At 41.1% G+C, this 17,238-nt stretch overlaps 1 protein-coding gene across 3 annotated transcripts in view; it reads left to right on the top strand.

The window, feature by feature from the left end:
* lyst (lysosomal trafficking regulator) overlaps positions 1-17,238 on the top strand; it is a 338,776-nt gene that overhangs the window by 92,148 nt on the left and 229,390 nt on the right. For all 3 annotated transcript variants that reach the window (XM_060852679.1, XM_060852671.1, XM_060852686.1), the window contains one exon: positions 6,578-6,773. In XM_060852679.1, coding sequence (XP_060708662.1) covers positions 6,578-6,773 — 196 coding nt within the window. The remainder of the gene's footprint in view (positions 1-6,577; positions 6,774-17,238) is intronic.

Raw genomic sequence — 17,238 nt, 5'->3', positions numbered from 1 at the left:
TGTAAAGATACTGACATGAAGGCCAGGTTACAATATGAATTTTCCGTAATAATTCACTAACTCGAGGAAACACCTAAGCTCTAGTACAGACGTGGGAACCAGGGCTCCTTTGATTGCCCCCACTATCTTCCAACAGGTGTAATTTGGTTTTGTCAACTCTAACCCAAGTAGGTCACTTGGGTTACCTGGAGAACACATTTTTCCCTTCCAAGTCATGTGCCCGCCAGGGAGAAACATTTAAGTATTGTGCTCAAGTTCTCAAAGTGCTCTTTACGGTTATTAGCACGTCAAACAGTAACTTGGAGTAGCTCTTGTAAAATGTTCTCCATGATCTGCTAGAACAGGATACCGGCTGATGATATCCCAAATGGCAGTCTTGTATATTGATATAAACCTTTCATCAGTGTTAATTGTGGCGTACTTCTGGGACTCCTCACCCAATCACAATTGCAGGTAGGCATGGCTCATGTCCAGCTTCGTAAAGGATCCCGCCCCCCCCCCCCGCCAACTTCACAAACAAATCCTCTATATGAGGGATTGGATATTTACTCAGCTGCAGGAAGCAGTTTTCCTGTTTCCTTAAAATCCCCATACTCAGGCTTCACAATTGGCACAACCAGTGCTGCCCATTCCACAAACTGCAATTCCTTCACTCTCCAGTCTTCTGATTTCCACCTCTACTTTTGCCCGCAAGGCAAATGGTACTAAGTGGGCCTTGCAAAATCGCAGAATTGCATCCTGGTCAACATGTAAAGTGGCTTTGGTCCCTTTGATAACCCCAATCCCTTTTTTGAAAATCTCCTGAGTATTTCATGAGGGCTTCATGGATGCAGCCATTTTCCAATTGATAAATGTTGAGCCAATCCAAATCAATCTTTCTCGACAAATTCTGCCACAATAGGCTTGGGCTCGAGCCTCTTACTAACTTCAGTGGTAGCTGTACCAACTGTTTCTTATAAGAGACTGGAACCGAAGTCTTGATCTTCAATGGTTGTCTAGTGTTCTTAGTCTGGCTGAGGTCTTACGCAAACCTAAGGGCTGGGGTCCTGAATGAATCTTGTTACAGATAGCAAACACAACTGCACCAGTGTCAACCTCCATGGGAACTGGCAACCATTTAACCAAACTTTAATTTTATTCGGTTCCAATTTGGATATTGCTGTGCAATTTAATTGTTGCAACATAGAAACATGGGGCATTTCTAGGGTGTGCCCTCTCCTAGATACCAGACTACAGTTTTCTGAAGTCAGGCCCTGTAGGACTCCTTTGTCTCTCTGCATACCAGCAGCAACTACAATGACCTGCTGGCCCAGATCCTGAACTTGTTAGTCACTTGGCTGAGGTTCTGCTTAGTTTTGGGATTCTGCTGTGGGTGGGCCTAAGGTCCCTCTTCTCAGGAAATGTCCTCCGTAAGGTTGTGCAATTGTTTCCGCTCCAGTGATGTTCCCCAAGCTCAGTCTGACAGTTATCTCCCATGCTCCACTTGCTGCATTTTCAAATGACAATGCAAATTGTAGTCCCTGTTGGAAGTCCAGTTGGGCTTCAGCGAGTAGACGCTTCTGCATGCTAAAGTCAATGATCCCACAAATCAACTGTGTCTCAGTATCTCATTGAGAGATAACCCAAAATCACGTGCCTTGGCAGTCGTCTTAACCTTGTCAAAAATCACAATATGGATTCTTCCAGTTCTCTAACATACAAAAAAAGCCAAAAGTGTCTCACTTAGTGGAAGCTTGGGATCATAATAGAACATAGAACATAGAAAAATACAGCACAGTACAGGCCCTTCGGCCCTCGATGTTGCGCCGATCCAAGCCCACCTAACCTACACTAGCCCACTATCCTCCATATGTTTATCCAATACGCGTTTAAATGCCCATAAAGAGGGAGAGTCCACCACTGCTACTGGCAGGGCATTCCATGAACTCTCAACTCGCTGAGTAAAGAATCTATCCCTATCATCTGCTCTATACCTACCACCCCTTAATTTAAAGCTATGCCCCCTTGTAATAGCTGACTCCATACGTGGAAAAAAGTTCTCATGGTCAACCCTATCTAAATCCCTAATCATCTTGTACACCTCTATCAAGTCACCCCATAACTTTCTTTTCTCCAATGAAACCAGCCTCAGCCTTTCCTCATACGATCTTCCTACCATACCAGGCAACATCCTGGTAAATCCCCTCTGCACCCGTTCCAGTGCCTCCACATCCTCCCTATAGTATGGCGACCAAAACTGCGCACAATACTCCAGATGCGGCCGCACCAGAGTCTTATACAACTGCAACATGACCTCAGGACTCCTGAACTCAATTCCTCTATCAATACAAGCCTGTACGCCATATGCCTTCTTCACACCACAGTACCTGGGTGGCAACTTCCAGAGATCTGTGTACATGGACACCAAGATCCCTCTGCTCATCCACACTACCAAGTATCCGACCATTAGCCCAGTACCCCATCTTCTTGTTACTCTTACCAAAGTGGATCACTTCACACTTCGCTACATTGAACTCCATTTGCCACCTTTCTGCCCAGCTCTGCAGCTTATCTATATCCCACTGTAACCTGCCACATCCTTCCTCACTGTCAACAACTCCATTGACTTTTTATCATCCGCAAACTTGCTCACCCAACCTTCTAGCCCCTCCTCCAATCATTTATAAAAATGACAAACAGCAATGGTCCCAAAACAGATCCTTGCGGAACACTGCTGGTAACTGCACTCCAAGATGAACCTTTACCATCATCTACTACCCTCTGTCTTCTTCCAGCCAGCCAAAACCTAATCCAAACCTCCAACTCACCCTCAATGCCATACCTCCGTATTTTTTGCAGTAGCCTACCATGGGGAACCTTATCAAATGCCTTACTAAAATCCATATACACCACATCTACCGCTTTACCCTCATCCACCTCCTTAGTCACCTTCTCAAAGAATTTAATAAGGTTTGTGAAGCATGACCTGCCCTTCACAAAACCATGCTGACTATCCTTGATCGCATTATTCCTATCCAGATGTTCATAAATCCTATTCCTTACAATTCTCTCTAAGACTTTGCCCACAACAGAAGTGAGACTCACCGGCCTATAGTTACTAGGGTTATCCCTACTCCCCTTCTTGGACAAGGGAACCACATTTGCTATCCTCCAGTCTTCTGGCACTATTCCTGTAGACAACGAGGACATAAAAATCAAGACTAATGGCTCTGCAATCTCCTCCCTTGCTTCCCAGAGAATGCTAGGATAAATGCCATCAGGCCCAGGGGACTAATCTGTTTTCACCCTTTCCAGAATTTCCAACACCTCTTCCCTACATACCTCAAAGCCATCCATTCTAATTAATTGTGACTCAATATTCACATCGGCAACAATGTCCTGTTCCTGAATGAATACTGGCGAAAAGTATTCATTCAGTGTCTCCCCAATTTCTTCAGCCTCCACGCGCAACTTCCCACTACTATCCTTGACTGAAATATTCCTTAACCATCTCCATCAATTCTTGGGAAGATTTTAATGTCTGGTGGGAAAATTAAGCTGCTTATAACCGAAAATGCTATGGGTCCACAAACAGTCAGAAGGATGCCTCGTTATCACATTCTTCTAACATACTGGGCCCAGTCTTCGAAAGCAGGATACGATGAGTCAGGCTTCCCAAATAAAGGTAGAATTAGAGAAGTGCTTACCCCAACTCTAGATGACTGTTGCAAGCGAATGTTCTTCAGGCAAGTCCTATTCTCTCCCACTGCCACTGAAATACCTGCACAGAGGTCATCACCAAGTCACTCTTTATTTTCTTGTGAGCAATACACTGGCTGCAGCCAGCTGACTCAGAGTCGGTACCCTGAGCTGAGGAGATTTAAAAACACCTGTTAATATTGGTCAGCTTGGGCTTTCTGATTGTCCTAGGTTAACAATCCCAATCAAGGAACTCAGTCAACAAGGTTGACCTAGTTCCAATCACGACAGAAAGGGACACCTCCACTACCTCACTGCCACTTGTACCAGACTGACCAATATAGGAGTTGCCACACTTCTTGTGCCATCTCTTTGCTGCTGTGCCCACCTTGCTGACATGGGTGAACCCAGTCACCCAGCAACCTGATGTCCCCGTTCAGGGCCTCCTGCGACCACAACCAAGAGTCCTTGGCTCTGCTGCTGCCTTTGGCACCAGGAATCTCCTCTAGGCCTAATGTGCTGGTGCTGCTAAGTCATGCCATGCCAGGGCTTCCTGCTTTGGGTCCACTGCAACTAGGAGTCCCTGGTTTTGCTGCCAGGCCAGGCCATTGTTGCACCTAAGGGTCCTGCTTTGGCTGCAGATGTTGCCATCTTGAACTGTTCACTGCCACATTTGATGGAAGGGCTTAACTGCCCCCTCAGTCCCTGGGCGAAGCCACATTCGCCATTCTGCATACAGCCTTTGCTTACTGCCCCATCAATACTGCTAACCAACCAACCAACCACAAAGCTGAAAACAAAAAAGAAAAAAAAGGAATGGCAAGAAGAAAAGTTTTTTTTAAACAAAAGAGAAAGCAGAATGGACCAGATGAGCCTTGGGCAAGAACCTGCATGCAGTCCTCCTGTTCCATTGCTATCTTGAAAGAATGGAAAATAAACTATAGAAAATGAATTTCTGGCTGTAATTAGATTAAAAAAAACAGAACCAGATGAGAATTGTCCATTTGGATGATGTCAGTGGAGACGTTTTAGAGGAAGATGATGTCAGTCACATAGACTGAAATGAGAAAGTTTACCTTTGTGACAGCTCATAAGATGTTTGTGGTTTTGATTATAACTATTTCAGTACTATGGCAGAAGTCAGGTTGTGGGCGGGGGGAGATTCAACATGTATACACTTGAAAGATTGGAATAGTCTTGTAAGGTGAGAACACTTTCAGCTTTGGAGAGGAAAGAGTTGGGACGTATGTATTTTGACTTTTATACATTCCTAATGTTTCTGGTTATATGGTTTATCTGAGCTCTTTACTTTATTATTATTATTATTATTATTGATGATGAAACAAGTCTCAGATCCTGAAAATATGGAGTAGTGACTTTCCATTCCTTTAGCTTATCAATCTTGTTCTTTGTGTACTTCAGACAGCATCTCTGTTCAGCAGAACTGTGCGGTATCCCTATTTTCAATTAAATAAATTGAGAAACACTGATAATGTGAAATGACATTCTTGCAAATGTTAATTATGGGTGGTATCACAATCGTTAAGTCATAATTTTTACAGTTGAGAAAGAGGTGCTTCACACCATTGTGTCTCCAGCCATTTTAATCATGTTTCCATCACTTGACCCATGGCTTTGTATGGTATTTCAGATGCTCTCTGCTGTAGTCAAAAACTCACTTGTTGAGTCATGAATGATGATTGTTGTAGTGAGGTAGCTGTGGAGCCATACCACTTGATGTGATTCTATTTTTGAGACAAAAACACATTTGAGTCTAGGTAGAATGGCTAATTGCATTGCTACATAATTGACTTGCTGACTGGTGTTATTAGTGACAAGTTCCAGCAGCTGATTAGCAAGGAACTGAGAAAACATTTGTCAACTCAAATAAATGTTTTTGACACCAAAGTTAATACATTTGCATGTTAATGTTAACCGTCTTATGATGTAAAAACGAGTATTATAAAATGCAGTAATCTGTTCTTACTTAGTTGATAAAGAGAAGTGTTACAACACCTAACAACATGCTCAATAAATTTGTTCTTAATCCAATCTGGGTCTGGAGATGGTACTTTGAATTCATAAATATGGGATATAGTTATTTCACTTTTGAAATAACGTCATCATAGAACATATTAGATAAAAGATGTGTATCAGAGTTTAAGTTTCTTTATTATATTAGCATTTCAGCATAAATATGCTGATGTTTGGTGCTGTACAATATAGAATAGTTTCAAGCTATACTTTTAAACAGACTTCTTTGCCACAGTCATGCTTCCATTATTGGGGAGCTACAGTCTTTTATTAATAAATAAACATGAATAAAACAGTGTCATGCTATTTTGCAGAAAAGATCATCCATGTGATATCACATGATGCCATGTGATTTTACCATTTCTGAGCCTGCAGCTTAGTTTTTTCATATCATTGAGATTTGAGGTGGAGAAGTTTAATAATTAGCTCTAAATAAAAATCAGGATCTGGGAGAGAGCTGGAAGCTGCAGCTAACTAGTGAAACAAGAAGCCTGAGTAATATGAAAAATAAAATGTTTAACTTTGATAATCTTTTATTGCTTTGAAATTAGTTTTTTCATATGGTTGTATATATGATAGCAAGGTAAAAACCAGGGTAAGTTGCAACCTTTTTGAATATGATTTCAGAAATTGTTTAAATGGCATGTACTATGAAATTTAATTTTTGATGCAGAGATTTTGTTTGAAAGACTGACATTTTGATCAACTACTGTCTGTCAATTAAGTTAAAGGTTGAACATTTTATTACTGTAATTACTACAAAAGCCAAATCCTTCATGTACAGCAGCAAGGTAATTAGTGTTCTGACAGGAGATTGTGATGTTTACTTATGAAATGTTCTGAACAGTCTTGCTTCTTTCCACAGCTCAGACATGAGCAGTGCCTGTAACGCATTGGCACGGGAATTCCTGACAGATGTGCATCAGCTTTGCAATGCTGTGGTTCAAAGATCTGAGTGTAAAGAAGAGGAGGAAGAAAGTCATGTGGTCGCATTGGGAGAATATCTAGTTCGGGGTCGAGGATACTTGCTACTTAGTACCTTGGATTCCATCATTGATCAGGTTAGCTTCATAATAGTGGGTGTCTTGCATACTTGTCTTAATAGTTCTTATTTCAAGACCAAGTTTAGAGATTGTATCAAGACATCCTTTCTGGTTTTTCTATATTATTAAGCTTTTGAAGCACTTGAACATCTCAAATATCTGGTTTACTAATCACAACTTAAGTTATTGATTTTAAGATCTTCCAACAATGATATTAAACTTTTTAGACTCATTTTATGAATGGGATGTTTTGTTGGTTATGCAAAGCATAAAGGTGTAAAAATTAAGTATTTGTATTAATGTGCCAGTTGGTTGTTAGAGACAACAATTACATTTTCAAACTAAAGTTCAGTCTGAAATAAAAGAACTAGTGCTCTGCACAGGTTTGATCTTATAAACCAATTCAGTCTTTTGTTCTTGGATTTCTCTTGTGGTTTTATTTATTAGTGAAAATATCATGGTGAAAGAGTAATCCAACTGTTGTTCCAGTCAAAAGTTTATTTATTTTAAAGAAGTGTAAGTTTAGAGAAGGTTTGATAGTTTTTAAAATGTTGACAATGCTGTCTTTAATCAGATTAGATGCATAAAGGTGGTAGAATTGGAGGGCATTCAAACAAAATTCATAAGCGTAAAATTATCTCATGTCACATTTTATTGTCTTTTGAAGAGAGATATTGCTCTGAATGAACTGATTGCTTAAACACATAATGGATAAGGTTTTGCAGCTGTCCTTTTAAAAAGGAGCTTTATAAGTTCTGAGTAAAGATGGAACTTTTGATTTTAAGGAATAAGCATTTGAGATTGCAGTCTCCACAAAATCTTTCAATGTGTTTAGGGTGCAGGAGGGGTACTTCAATAAACTATGTTTCAGTTTTTGCATTTATTAGGAAATTGCATTGTTAGGTTTTGGACTATCCTGTACATGGTTCCACATGTCTGTATTGGACATTATTGGAGAATATCATGTAAATGTAACTGGAAATAGACATATTCATTGATAATGTCTAGAAAGGTGTATTCAGCTACTAAATTGTGAGCTTTTGACAGGACACATAGCTCCTAAAGTACTGTAACCATTCTATTATTTCTCCCTTGCTTACTACTGTAGGGACTCACTGAGCATGACATAATAATTCGAAGTCTCCTACTGCAAAAGAGTAATTAGAAATACACGCCCACATCCCATGATTGAACTAAAAAGGTCTAAATAATGGGGAGGTGGTTTTGAACCAGGGCAACGAGTTTTGAGAGGACTTTGAAATTTCGGGTCCCAAATGGTAAGATAAATATTTTGGACATTTTCAGGATATCATGATCCTGGGGAGTAAAATTATCAGATGGAGATAGTACTCAGCTTTTTCTTCATCAGTAAATTGCAGTGGGTTAGGAGACATGGAACTCTCCACATTAAATACTGCTTTAGAGTAGATGGAGGATCTGTGGAATTAACACAGTCCATCCCTGTGTGCAATAAAATTAGTATCTCCTTTTTGAATGATCAGCCTGGATAAAGTAAGACAAAATTTTACTCTCTCTGATTTAAGCTAATAGCTCCTTTTAAATGCTGAGCTATTTTCCTCAATGAGAATCTAATGCTGGCTTAGAAACGTGCCATGCGTCTTCAGGTCTGAAATAAAATGTTATGATAAAAATATTGTACAGTTAAAGAATAATTATCTTAGAGAAGTGAAGGATTGGATCAAATTGTCTTCCAATGAATGGAAAGCTATAAAAGATATATACTTTACAATTTAAAGAAGCTGTCTAACAGTGAGGATAGTGACCCAGCTTGTTTGACAGTGAAGGACAAGCAGATGGATCTTGCAAAATATGAAGATGGTAGCATATATATTTATCATGTGTAAAAAATGAGGTCTGCAGATGCTGGAGATCACAGTTGAAAATGTGTTGCTGGTTAAAGCACAGCAGGTTAGGCAGCATCTAAGGAACAGGAAATTCGATGTTTCGGGCATAAGCCCTTCATCCGAAACGTCGAATTTCCTGTTCCTTGGATGCTGCCTAACCTGCTGTGCTTTAACCAGCAACACATTTTCAACTATATATTTATCATGGCCATATGACAGTGTTTAACTACAATATGAATGATTCTTAGGATAAATGAGAAATGGAAATAACATGTCACAGCTCCTAGAGTAGTGTGCTGGAAAGCAAGCCCCACTAAAACCAGAGAAGTGACAAATGTGAAAATTTGAGTAAGCCCAAGTTTACTGAACTGTCTAATTCAAATTGCAAGAAAGTGCACACCATTCCTTTTCATTAACAAGAAAATCACACTTTATTGCAACTAGATGGCTGTAAGGAATGGCATGAAGAAACACAAATTGCTAACTTCTACCTATAACTTAAAGTCTTCTCCCTTCTTAAAAAAATTGCATACACACAAACAGACATTTCACAAATATTTTGGTGGGAAAAGAACAAAAAAGTCAGTGAAGTACAGTTTTGGCACCAAATCTGACTACAAACATTGATGGGAGATAGTTTACCTTTCAGCTCTTTAAGGACACAAGGTTGTAAATATAGCAACTCTCATGTCTCTGAAGGTGGTTTTTCTACTTTCTCTTTCAAGAAGAGAGTTTGCAGAGAGAGAGAGAGAGAGAGAGAGAGAAAGAGAAGGGAGGGGTGGCGCAGGGGAAGGTGGGAAAGAGCCAGCTATTCAGAATCTTTTACTTCTGCACTCTTGAGGAGAGAGAGCAGGATTGAGGTTCTTTCTCTTTGACAAGATGTTTTTGCTGTATTGTGCAAGCACCAAACTGTAGCCTCTTGTCTAGGAGTCGGTCAAGAAGTTATTATAATTGATTTTGTCCTGAATAACAGTCAATCAAGTAAATTGATCATCGGGCTGATCTAATTGAAGTTTTTTATTTGCTAATCAACCTATTCAAGGTATCATTACACACTTGAACCCAGATATTTTGGCTCCGAGGTAGGGGTACTACTATTGTGCCATAAGACTTTAAGTTGTTATACTGAGCACTCCTGAACACACAATTGGTCCTCATTGAAAAACTGATCAATGTCTGTCATTGGGCAAAACTGTCCCAAACATATGCCTATAGAGGCCAGGTGTTTAGTATTTTTCTCTCTCTCTCTCTCTCCTCCTCCTCTCCCCCCTCCCCCCGAGTTAACATTTCAAGTCCACATGACTATTTGGAACCAAAAGGAGCAGGAGTGTAGTGTTTTGTTTGAGATGTAGATGGTGTGTGTGTGTGTTTGCAGAAACAAGTAGAACAAGATGAAGGATGAGAAAACTTTCTGGCTGTAAGAGCTGCTCCTTTTTTCTTTTAGGTATTTTAGGCGTTGGAGGTGATTTCCTTGAATTCCAGGAGTAGCAATTATATGTTTTATATGCTGTTGCATTGTTTTGGAACTTTGGGGAAAAAAAGTCAAAACAACAGCAGTTTTAAAAGGGAGAAGAGCATACAAAGGAAGCAAATGCTGAGGGCAGGAGAGAGAAAACCTGCACAGTTACCGCCTTTGCTGTTTGAATTCGTGTATCCCTGGACATCGGAGTGCATCTGGGAAAATTAACAAACTCTGAAATTCACAATTAATCTTGGAGGAACTGTTGGCCGAAGTTCACAGCACAGAATCAGATAAGTTAATGGTTGTTTTAAGTCTGTCCAAGAGAAAGGCTGCAGTAGTAAGTATAGTGGATTCTTTCTTGATTATATGTTTTTGGAGATAAGTCTCTTGATTAAACTTAAAATATAAGCCATAGCTATTAATTTAACCTGGGGCAGTGTTTGTACAGGAGTAAGATGGTAATATTTTCTGGGTTTGTAGATTGTGAAGGAGCAAAAATGGCCTTTGCAGTGATATGTGCTACTTGTCAGATGTGGGAGTTTAAAGAGAGTTTAAGGGTTACTGTGGTTTATATCTGCCATAAATGCTGTTGCATGCGAATCTTATCAGATTGAGTGGATCGGTTGGAGAGACAGATAGAAGTGATGAGGAGTTTGCAACAGCAACAGTATGTGATGGATGGCAGTTATAGGAAGGGGGGAAGTCTCAGGTACAGTCACATAGATGGGTTAACTCCAGGAAAGGTTGGCACCTAGGGCAGGAGTCTTTTGTGGATATACCCATTTAAAACAGGTATGCTGTTTTGGAAAATGTAGGGGGTGATGGATTCTCAGGGGAACGTAGCACGAACAGCCGAGTTTCTGGTATTGAGACTGGCTCTAATGCAATGAGGGGTATGTTGGCTTCCAAGAAATCAGTTGTGTTAGGGGATTCTGTAGTCAGAGTACAAACAGACATTTTTGTGGCCAGCAGAGAAAAAGCAGAATGGTGTGTTGTTTCCCTGGTGCCAGGATCAGGGATGTCTCAGAGAGGATGCAGAATGTTCTCATGGGGGAGAGGTGCCAGTAGGAGGTCACTGTCCACATTGGAACCAATGACATTGGAAGGGAAAAGATTGAGATTCTGAAGGGCGACTACAGAGAGTTGGGCAGAAATTTAAAAAGGAGGTCCTCAAGGGTAGTAATATCTGGATTACTCTCAGTGGTACGAGCTAGTGAGGGCAGGAATAGGAAGATAGAGCAGATGAATGCATGGCTGAGGAGCTGGTGTATGGGAGAAGGATTCGCATTTTTGGATCATTGGAATCTCTTTTGGGGTGTAGGTGACCTGTACAAGAAGGACGGATTGCATCTAAATTGGAAGGGGACTAATATACTGGCAGGGAAATTTTCTAGAACTGCTTGGGAGTATTTAAACTAGTACGGTGGGGGTGGAACCCAGGGAGATAATGAGGAAAGAGATCGATCTGAGATAGGTACAGCTGGGAACAGAAGTGAGTCAAACAGTCAGGGCAGGCAGGGACAAGGTAGGATTAATAAATTAAACTGCATTTAGTTCAATGCAAGCGGCCTAACAGGGAAGGCAGATGAACTCAGGGCATGGTTAGGAACATGGGACTGGGATATCATATAAATTACGGAAACATGGCTCAGGGATGGGCAGGACTGGCAGCTTAATGTTCCAGGATACAAATGCTACAGAAAAGGAGGCAAGAGAGGAGGGGGAGTGGCATTTTTGATAAGGGATAGCATTACAGCTGTGCTGAGGGAGGATATTTCCAGAAATATATTCAGGCAAGTTATTTGGGTGGAACTGAGAAAAAAGAAAGGGATTACAACCTTATTGGGATTGTATTATAGGCCCCCCAATAGTCAGAGGGAAATTGAGAAACAAACTTGTAAGGAGATCTCAGCTATCTCTAAGAATAATAGGGTAGTTGTGGTGGGGGATTTTAACTTTCCAAACATCGACTGGGACTGCCCATAGTGTTAAAGGTTTAGATGGAGAGGAATTTAAGTGTGTACAAGACAATTTTCTGATTCAGTATGTGGATGTACCTACCAGAGAAGGTGCAAAACCGACCTACTGTTGGGAAATAAGGCAGGGCAGGTGACTGAGGTGTCAGTGGGGGAGCACTTTGGGGCCAGCAACCATAATTCCATTTGTTTTAAAATCGTGATGGAAAAGAATAGACCAGATCTAAAAGTTGAAGTTCTAAATTGGAGAAAGGACAATTTTGACGGTATTAGGCAAGAACTTTCAAAAGCTGATTGGAGGCAGATGTTCACTGGTAAAGGGACAGCTGGAAAAAGGGAAGCCTTCAGAAATGAGATAACAAGAATCCAGAAGAAAGTATGTTCCTGTCAGGGTGAAAGGGAAGACTGGTAGGTATAGGGAATGCTGGATGACTAAAGAAATTGAGGGTTTGTTGAAGAAAAAGAGGGAAGCATATGTCAGGTATAGATAGGGTAGATAGAGTGAATCCTTAGAAGAATATAAAGAAAGTAGGAGTATGCTTAAGAGGGAAATCAGGAGGGCAAAACGGAGACATGAGATAGCTTTGGCAAATAGAATTAAGGAGAATCCAAAGGGTTTTTACAAAAATATTGAGGACAAAAGGGTAATGAGAGAGAGAATAGGGCTTCTTAAAGATCAGCAAGGCAGCCTTTGCGTGGAGCCACAGAAAATGGGGGAGATGCTAAATGAGTATTTTGCATCAGTATTTACTGTGGAAAAGGATATGGAAGATATAGACTGTCGGGAAATAGATGATGACACCTTGCAAAATGTCCAATTTACAGAGGAGGATGTGCTGGATGTCTTGAAATGGTGAAAAGTGGATAAATCCCCAGGACCTGATCAGGTGTACCCGAGAACTCTGTGGGAAGCTAGAGAAGTGATTGCTGAGCCTCATTAAAGGAGACTGCATTATGAGCAGCAGATACAGTAGACTTGATTGAAAGAAGTACATGTAAAAAACTGCTTCACCTGGAAGGTGTGGTGGGGAGAGAGAGGAGATGAACAGGCAATCATTACTACTTCTGTGATTGCTGGATGGGAAGGTGACATGGGCGAGTGGGGAAATTTGGACCAGGATGTCATTTGGGGAATAATTCATGCAGAATCTTGACAGTGGAGGGAGGGGAGTTGAAAAATGTGGTGCTGGAAAAACACAGCAGGCCAGGCAGCATCTGAGGAGCAGGAGAATCGACGTTTTGGGCATAAGCCCTTCTTTAGGAATCCTGAAGAAGGGCTTATGCCCGAAACATCGATTCTCCTGCTCTTCAGATGCTGCCTGGCCTGCTGTGTTTTTCCAGCACCACATATTCAACTCTGGTCTCCAGCATCTGCAGTCCTCACTTTCTCCGAGTGGAGGGAGTGTGTTTGGTTTTGGTAACCTGGAGGTGGAAATGGCAGCAGATGTATGGAGATGTATTAAATATGGAGACTGATGGCATTGAAATTTGTTCTTTGTTACTTTCAGTTGCCTTAAAGCCCCAAGCATTATGTCCAAAGCTAATTTTAAAGTGCTCAAGGAACCAAAAGATATTCATGATGTCAGTATCCCAGAAGGTAGCCTTGCTAATGTTGTTGTGCTTTAGGAAGCTTGAGTTCTGATGTGTTAAAATATATCCAACACAATTATGATATGTTAGTAGGGTGACAGCAAAGCTTTCTTTACATTAGCGCATTTTAAAGAGGAGTTTCTTGTCCATACTGATTCCACAGACAGATAGAAAGGGAGATATTCTGCAAGCAGATTTCAGTGAGTAAAGAAGTACTTGAACAGACCATTTCAAAAGTAGTAAATTTCAAGGTTATAGAGTTATACCGCACAGAAACAGATCCTGTTGTTTGATCCAAATCCCTCAAACTGTTCCTATTCATGTAAACTACCAAATGTCTTTTAAATGTTGTAACTATACCTGGATCAATCAGTTCCTCTGGCAGTTCATTCCACATGTGTTATCTGAATGATGTCTTGGTGATTGTAAAAATAGGAGGGCAGAGCATATAAATACATGGCTGGACTGATGGTAAAAATGGGACGGCTCTCCGGTATTGGCAACTGTTTGTCAATAATGTTGAGAGTTTAAACTAAGCAGAGATATATTAAATGTAAATTTACAAAAGATAAACAAGACTTTGGGTAAGGAGACGGTACTAAAGTGAGAGATAAGATATTAAATATGGTGAGATTATGAGGTAATACAGTAAAATCTAAATTAAGTTTACTCTGCTTTTCTGTAAGCACAAACATGTAGAAACAATTAATGAACAACAGGGACCATCAACCACATTGAGAATAGAATAGTAATTTATTGTCACTTGTAAGTTCACAAAAAAGACAATGAAAAGTATTTAAGTCACCCTACTCTGGTACGTATCAATATATATATATATTGCAATAACAGGGCAGGCTTGAGAAGTTGAATGGCCTACTCCTATTTCTTTTATTTTTGCAACTCATAAAAGGGCAGGGTTCTGTGCTAACTATTCCTAAATACTGGTATTTAAGTAAGATGGTGAAGGGAAGAAAAGTGGAGGGGTGAACTCATGTCCTTCATTGTCTGTGTAGTTGGAAATGAGTTTGTGCTGGTCATGTCTGGCAGTGGCGAGCTGATGTTCATGCACTCGTATAGTCAGTTTTCTTTCTGTTTGTCCTATCTAGTGTTTTTCACAGTCTTTGTAGGGTATCTTATAGATAATGTTCATCCTGTTGGATGTGTGTGTCGGGTCTTTAACCTTGGTGAGGAGCTGATGGAAGGTCTTTACTGGTTTATGTGCCAGTAAGATTCCTAGGGTCTGAGTAGATTAGATTAGATTAGATTCCCTACAGTGTGGAAACAGGCCCTTCAGCCCAACTGACCCTCTGAAGAATAACCCACTCAGTCCCATTTCCCGCAGGCTAATACACCTAACATGCACTATCGGCAATTTAGCATAGCCAATTCACCTGACCTGTACATCTTTGGACTTGTGGGAGGAAATCGGAGCACCCAGAGGTAACCCATGTAGACACTGGGAGAATGTGCAAACTCCACACAAACAGTCACCCGAGGTTGGAATCGAACCTGGGACCCTGGTGCTGTGAGGCAGTAGTGCTAACCACTGATCCACTGTGCCGTCCAGTTGGGTATTATCTCTATATATGGTATGGTCGCTCGCGTATCTGGTCGTGTAGTGTTTTCTTCTTTGGGTTCCTCCTATAAGTACCGGAAGATGGTGCTTTTGGGGTATCCACTTTGTTAAAGTCCTTTGAATAGTTCTGCTTTCTGGAGTTAAAAGGATTTAATCGAAATGGGCACCCCAAAAGATTGATCCTCTAGTACTTGGGGACAAACCTAAAGAAGAAATCACTATACAACCTAGAAGGAGACACATTCAACTGGGACAATGTAACCATCCTAGCACAGACAAAAGAGATACGCGAAAAAATTCCTTGAAACCTACTCCAAAAAGAGCTCAATCAATAGACACATTGAACTGGACCTCATACACAAATAACTCAGATACAGAAATGGAAATAAAACCAAATCATATAAATACCAGGTGGATCAGACCACCAATACCTTATCAAAGATGCACTAATGATGTCACCTAGTGAGGCGACGAAATGTTTTGCTGAGAAACACACTGGCTCAGCGAACAAATCCACAACTTAATTCTTTTTCTCTCACCACCTAGTCCAAGGATTAGTCACTGAGCATCACCCCTCATTAATCTGCCACCAACTCGGGAAATGTAAAGAGTACGCTCCCAGTAGCACTGCTGTTGTGTGCAGACTACACAACCAGATTGTCTCCTTGGTTGCTTCCATTGGCTGCAGGACAGCTAAATCATCTTCTCCAGTTACTAGTCAAGTAACTTGGTACTGACCAAACTGCAGGCCATCACTCTGGCTGCAGCCCAGGTAGGGTGGGATTTTCCAGTTTGGCTAGTCCCAACCAATCCTGCTCTTGGCAGAAATTGTTGCTTTGCACTGCCTCTACCTTGGCTGTTTTGTGCCTTTGCCTACTGGACTAGTATTAGATTTGGATGTGCTCCCAATTCCTGGCAGGTATGTTGAGGAACTGCAGTTGCCATTGACTGAAGGAAGGAGATGGTGCTGCAGGTAGAAAAGTAGGTACTTTGGGAACCATGATGTGCTGCAGGGCTGGCTGCAGATTGGGAATTGGTGGGAAGAGAGGAATTAGGGGAGAGAAGAGTTGGGGGCATGGCGCGGAGCTGAAGCACGGAGTTTGAAATCTGGCTTTTTATCCCCCGAATAAATCAATATTTCATAAGAACATAGGAACCAGAGTCGGCCATTAAACCTCTCGAGCCCATGGCCCTCCCCATTCAATATGATCACAGCTAATTAAACACTTCAACATCTTTTACCCATCCCATCCCCTGTATGCTTTTGGTAATCAGAAATTTATCAATCTATACCTTAAACGCGCTCAAAGAATGAGCTTCCCCTTTTGAGGTTGAGAATTATAGATAAAAACTTGAATATTTCTAAAGATCAGAAAATGATTCTAGCTTTTATATATCATCTTTATTACCTTACCATACATCAAAGAAGTTTCAGAAATGACAGCCAGACTACTAAGACTCCTCGGAACCCTAGTAACACACAAACCCACTAACTCTCTCAAACAAAAACTAACAGACTTAAAAGACCCAGTACATCCCATGGACAAAACCAACGTCGTCTACAAAATTCCATGCAAGGACTGCCAGAAACACTACATAGGACAAACAGGAAGAAAATTAGCCACCAGGATTCACGAACACCAGCTAGCCACAAAAAGAAACGACCCTCTCTCCCTCGTAGCTACACACGGAGGGAAAAAAACCCACCATTTCAACTGGGACAGGCTAAGCAAAGACATGCCAGAGAATTCCTAGAGGCCTGGCACTCCAACCACAATGCCATAAACAAACACATAGATCTAGATACCATCTATCAACCCCACAGAAAATGAACAGGAAATGACATCACCACAGACCCCAGGACCCCATCCAGGACAAACCTATAAATAGAAAGCAGGAGACAACAGCTTCGCTTCACTTGGAGGTCGCCACTGATGATGTTACCTGGCCAGGTAATGAAACGTCTGGATATCAAACCTGCAGCTCAGCGAGCAAACCTACACCCCATAAGTAG

The sequence above is a fragment of the Hemiscyllium ocellatum genome, chromosome 3 (assembly GCF_020745735.1).
Source record: "Hemiscyllium ocellatum isolate sHemOce1 chromosome 3, sHemOce1.pat.X.cur, whole genome shotgun sequence".
Lineage (NCBI taxonomy): Eukaryota > Metazoa > Chordata > Chondrichthyes > Orectolobiformes > Hemiscylliidae > Hemiscyllium > Hemiscyllium ocellatum.
Note: the sequence above shows the minus strand (reverse complement) of the source record. Positions and strands in the feature narration are given on the sequence as shown.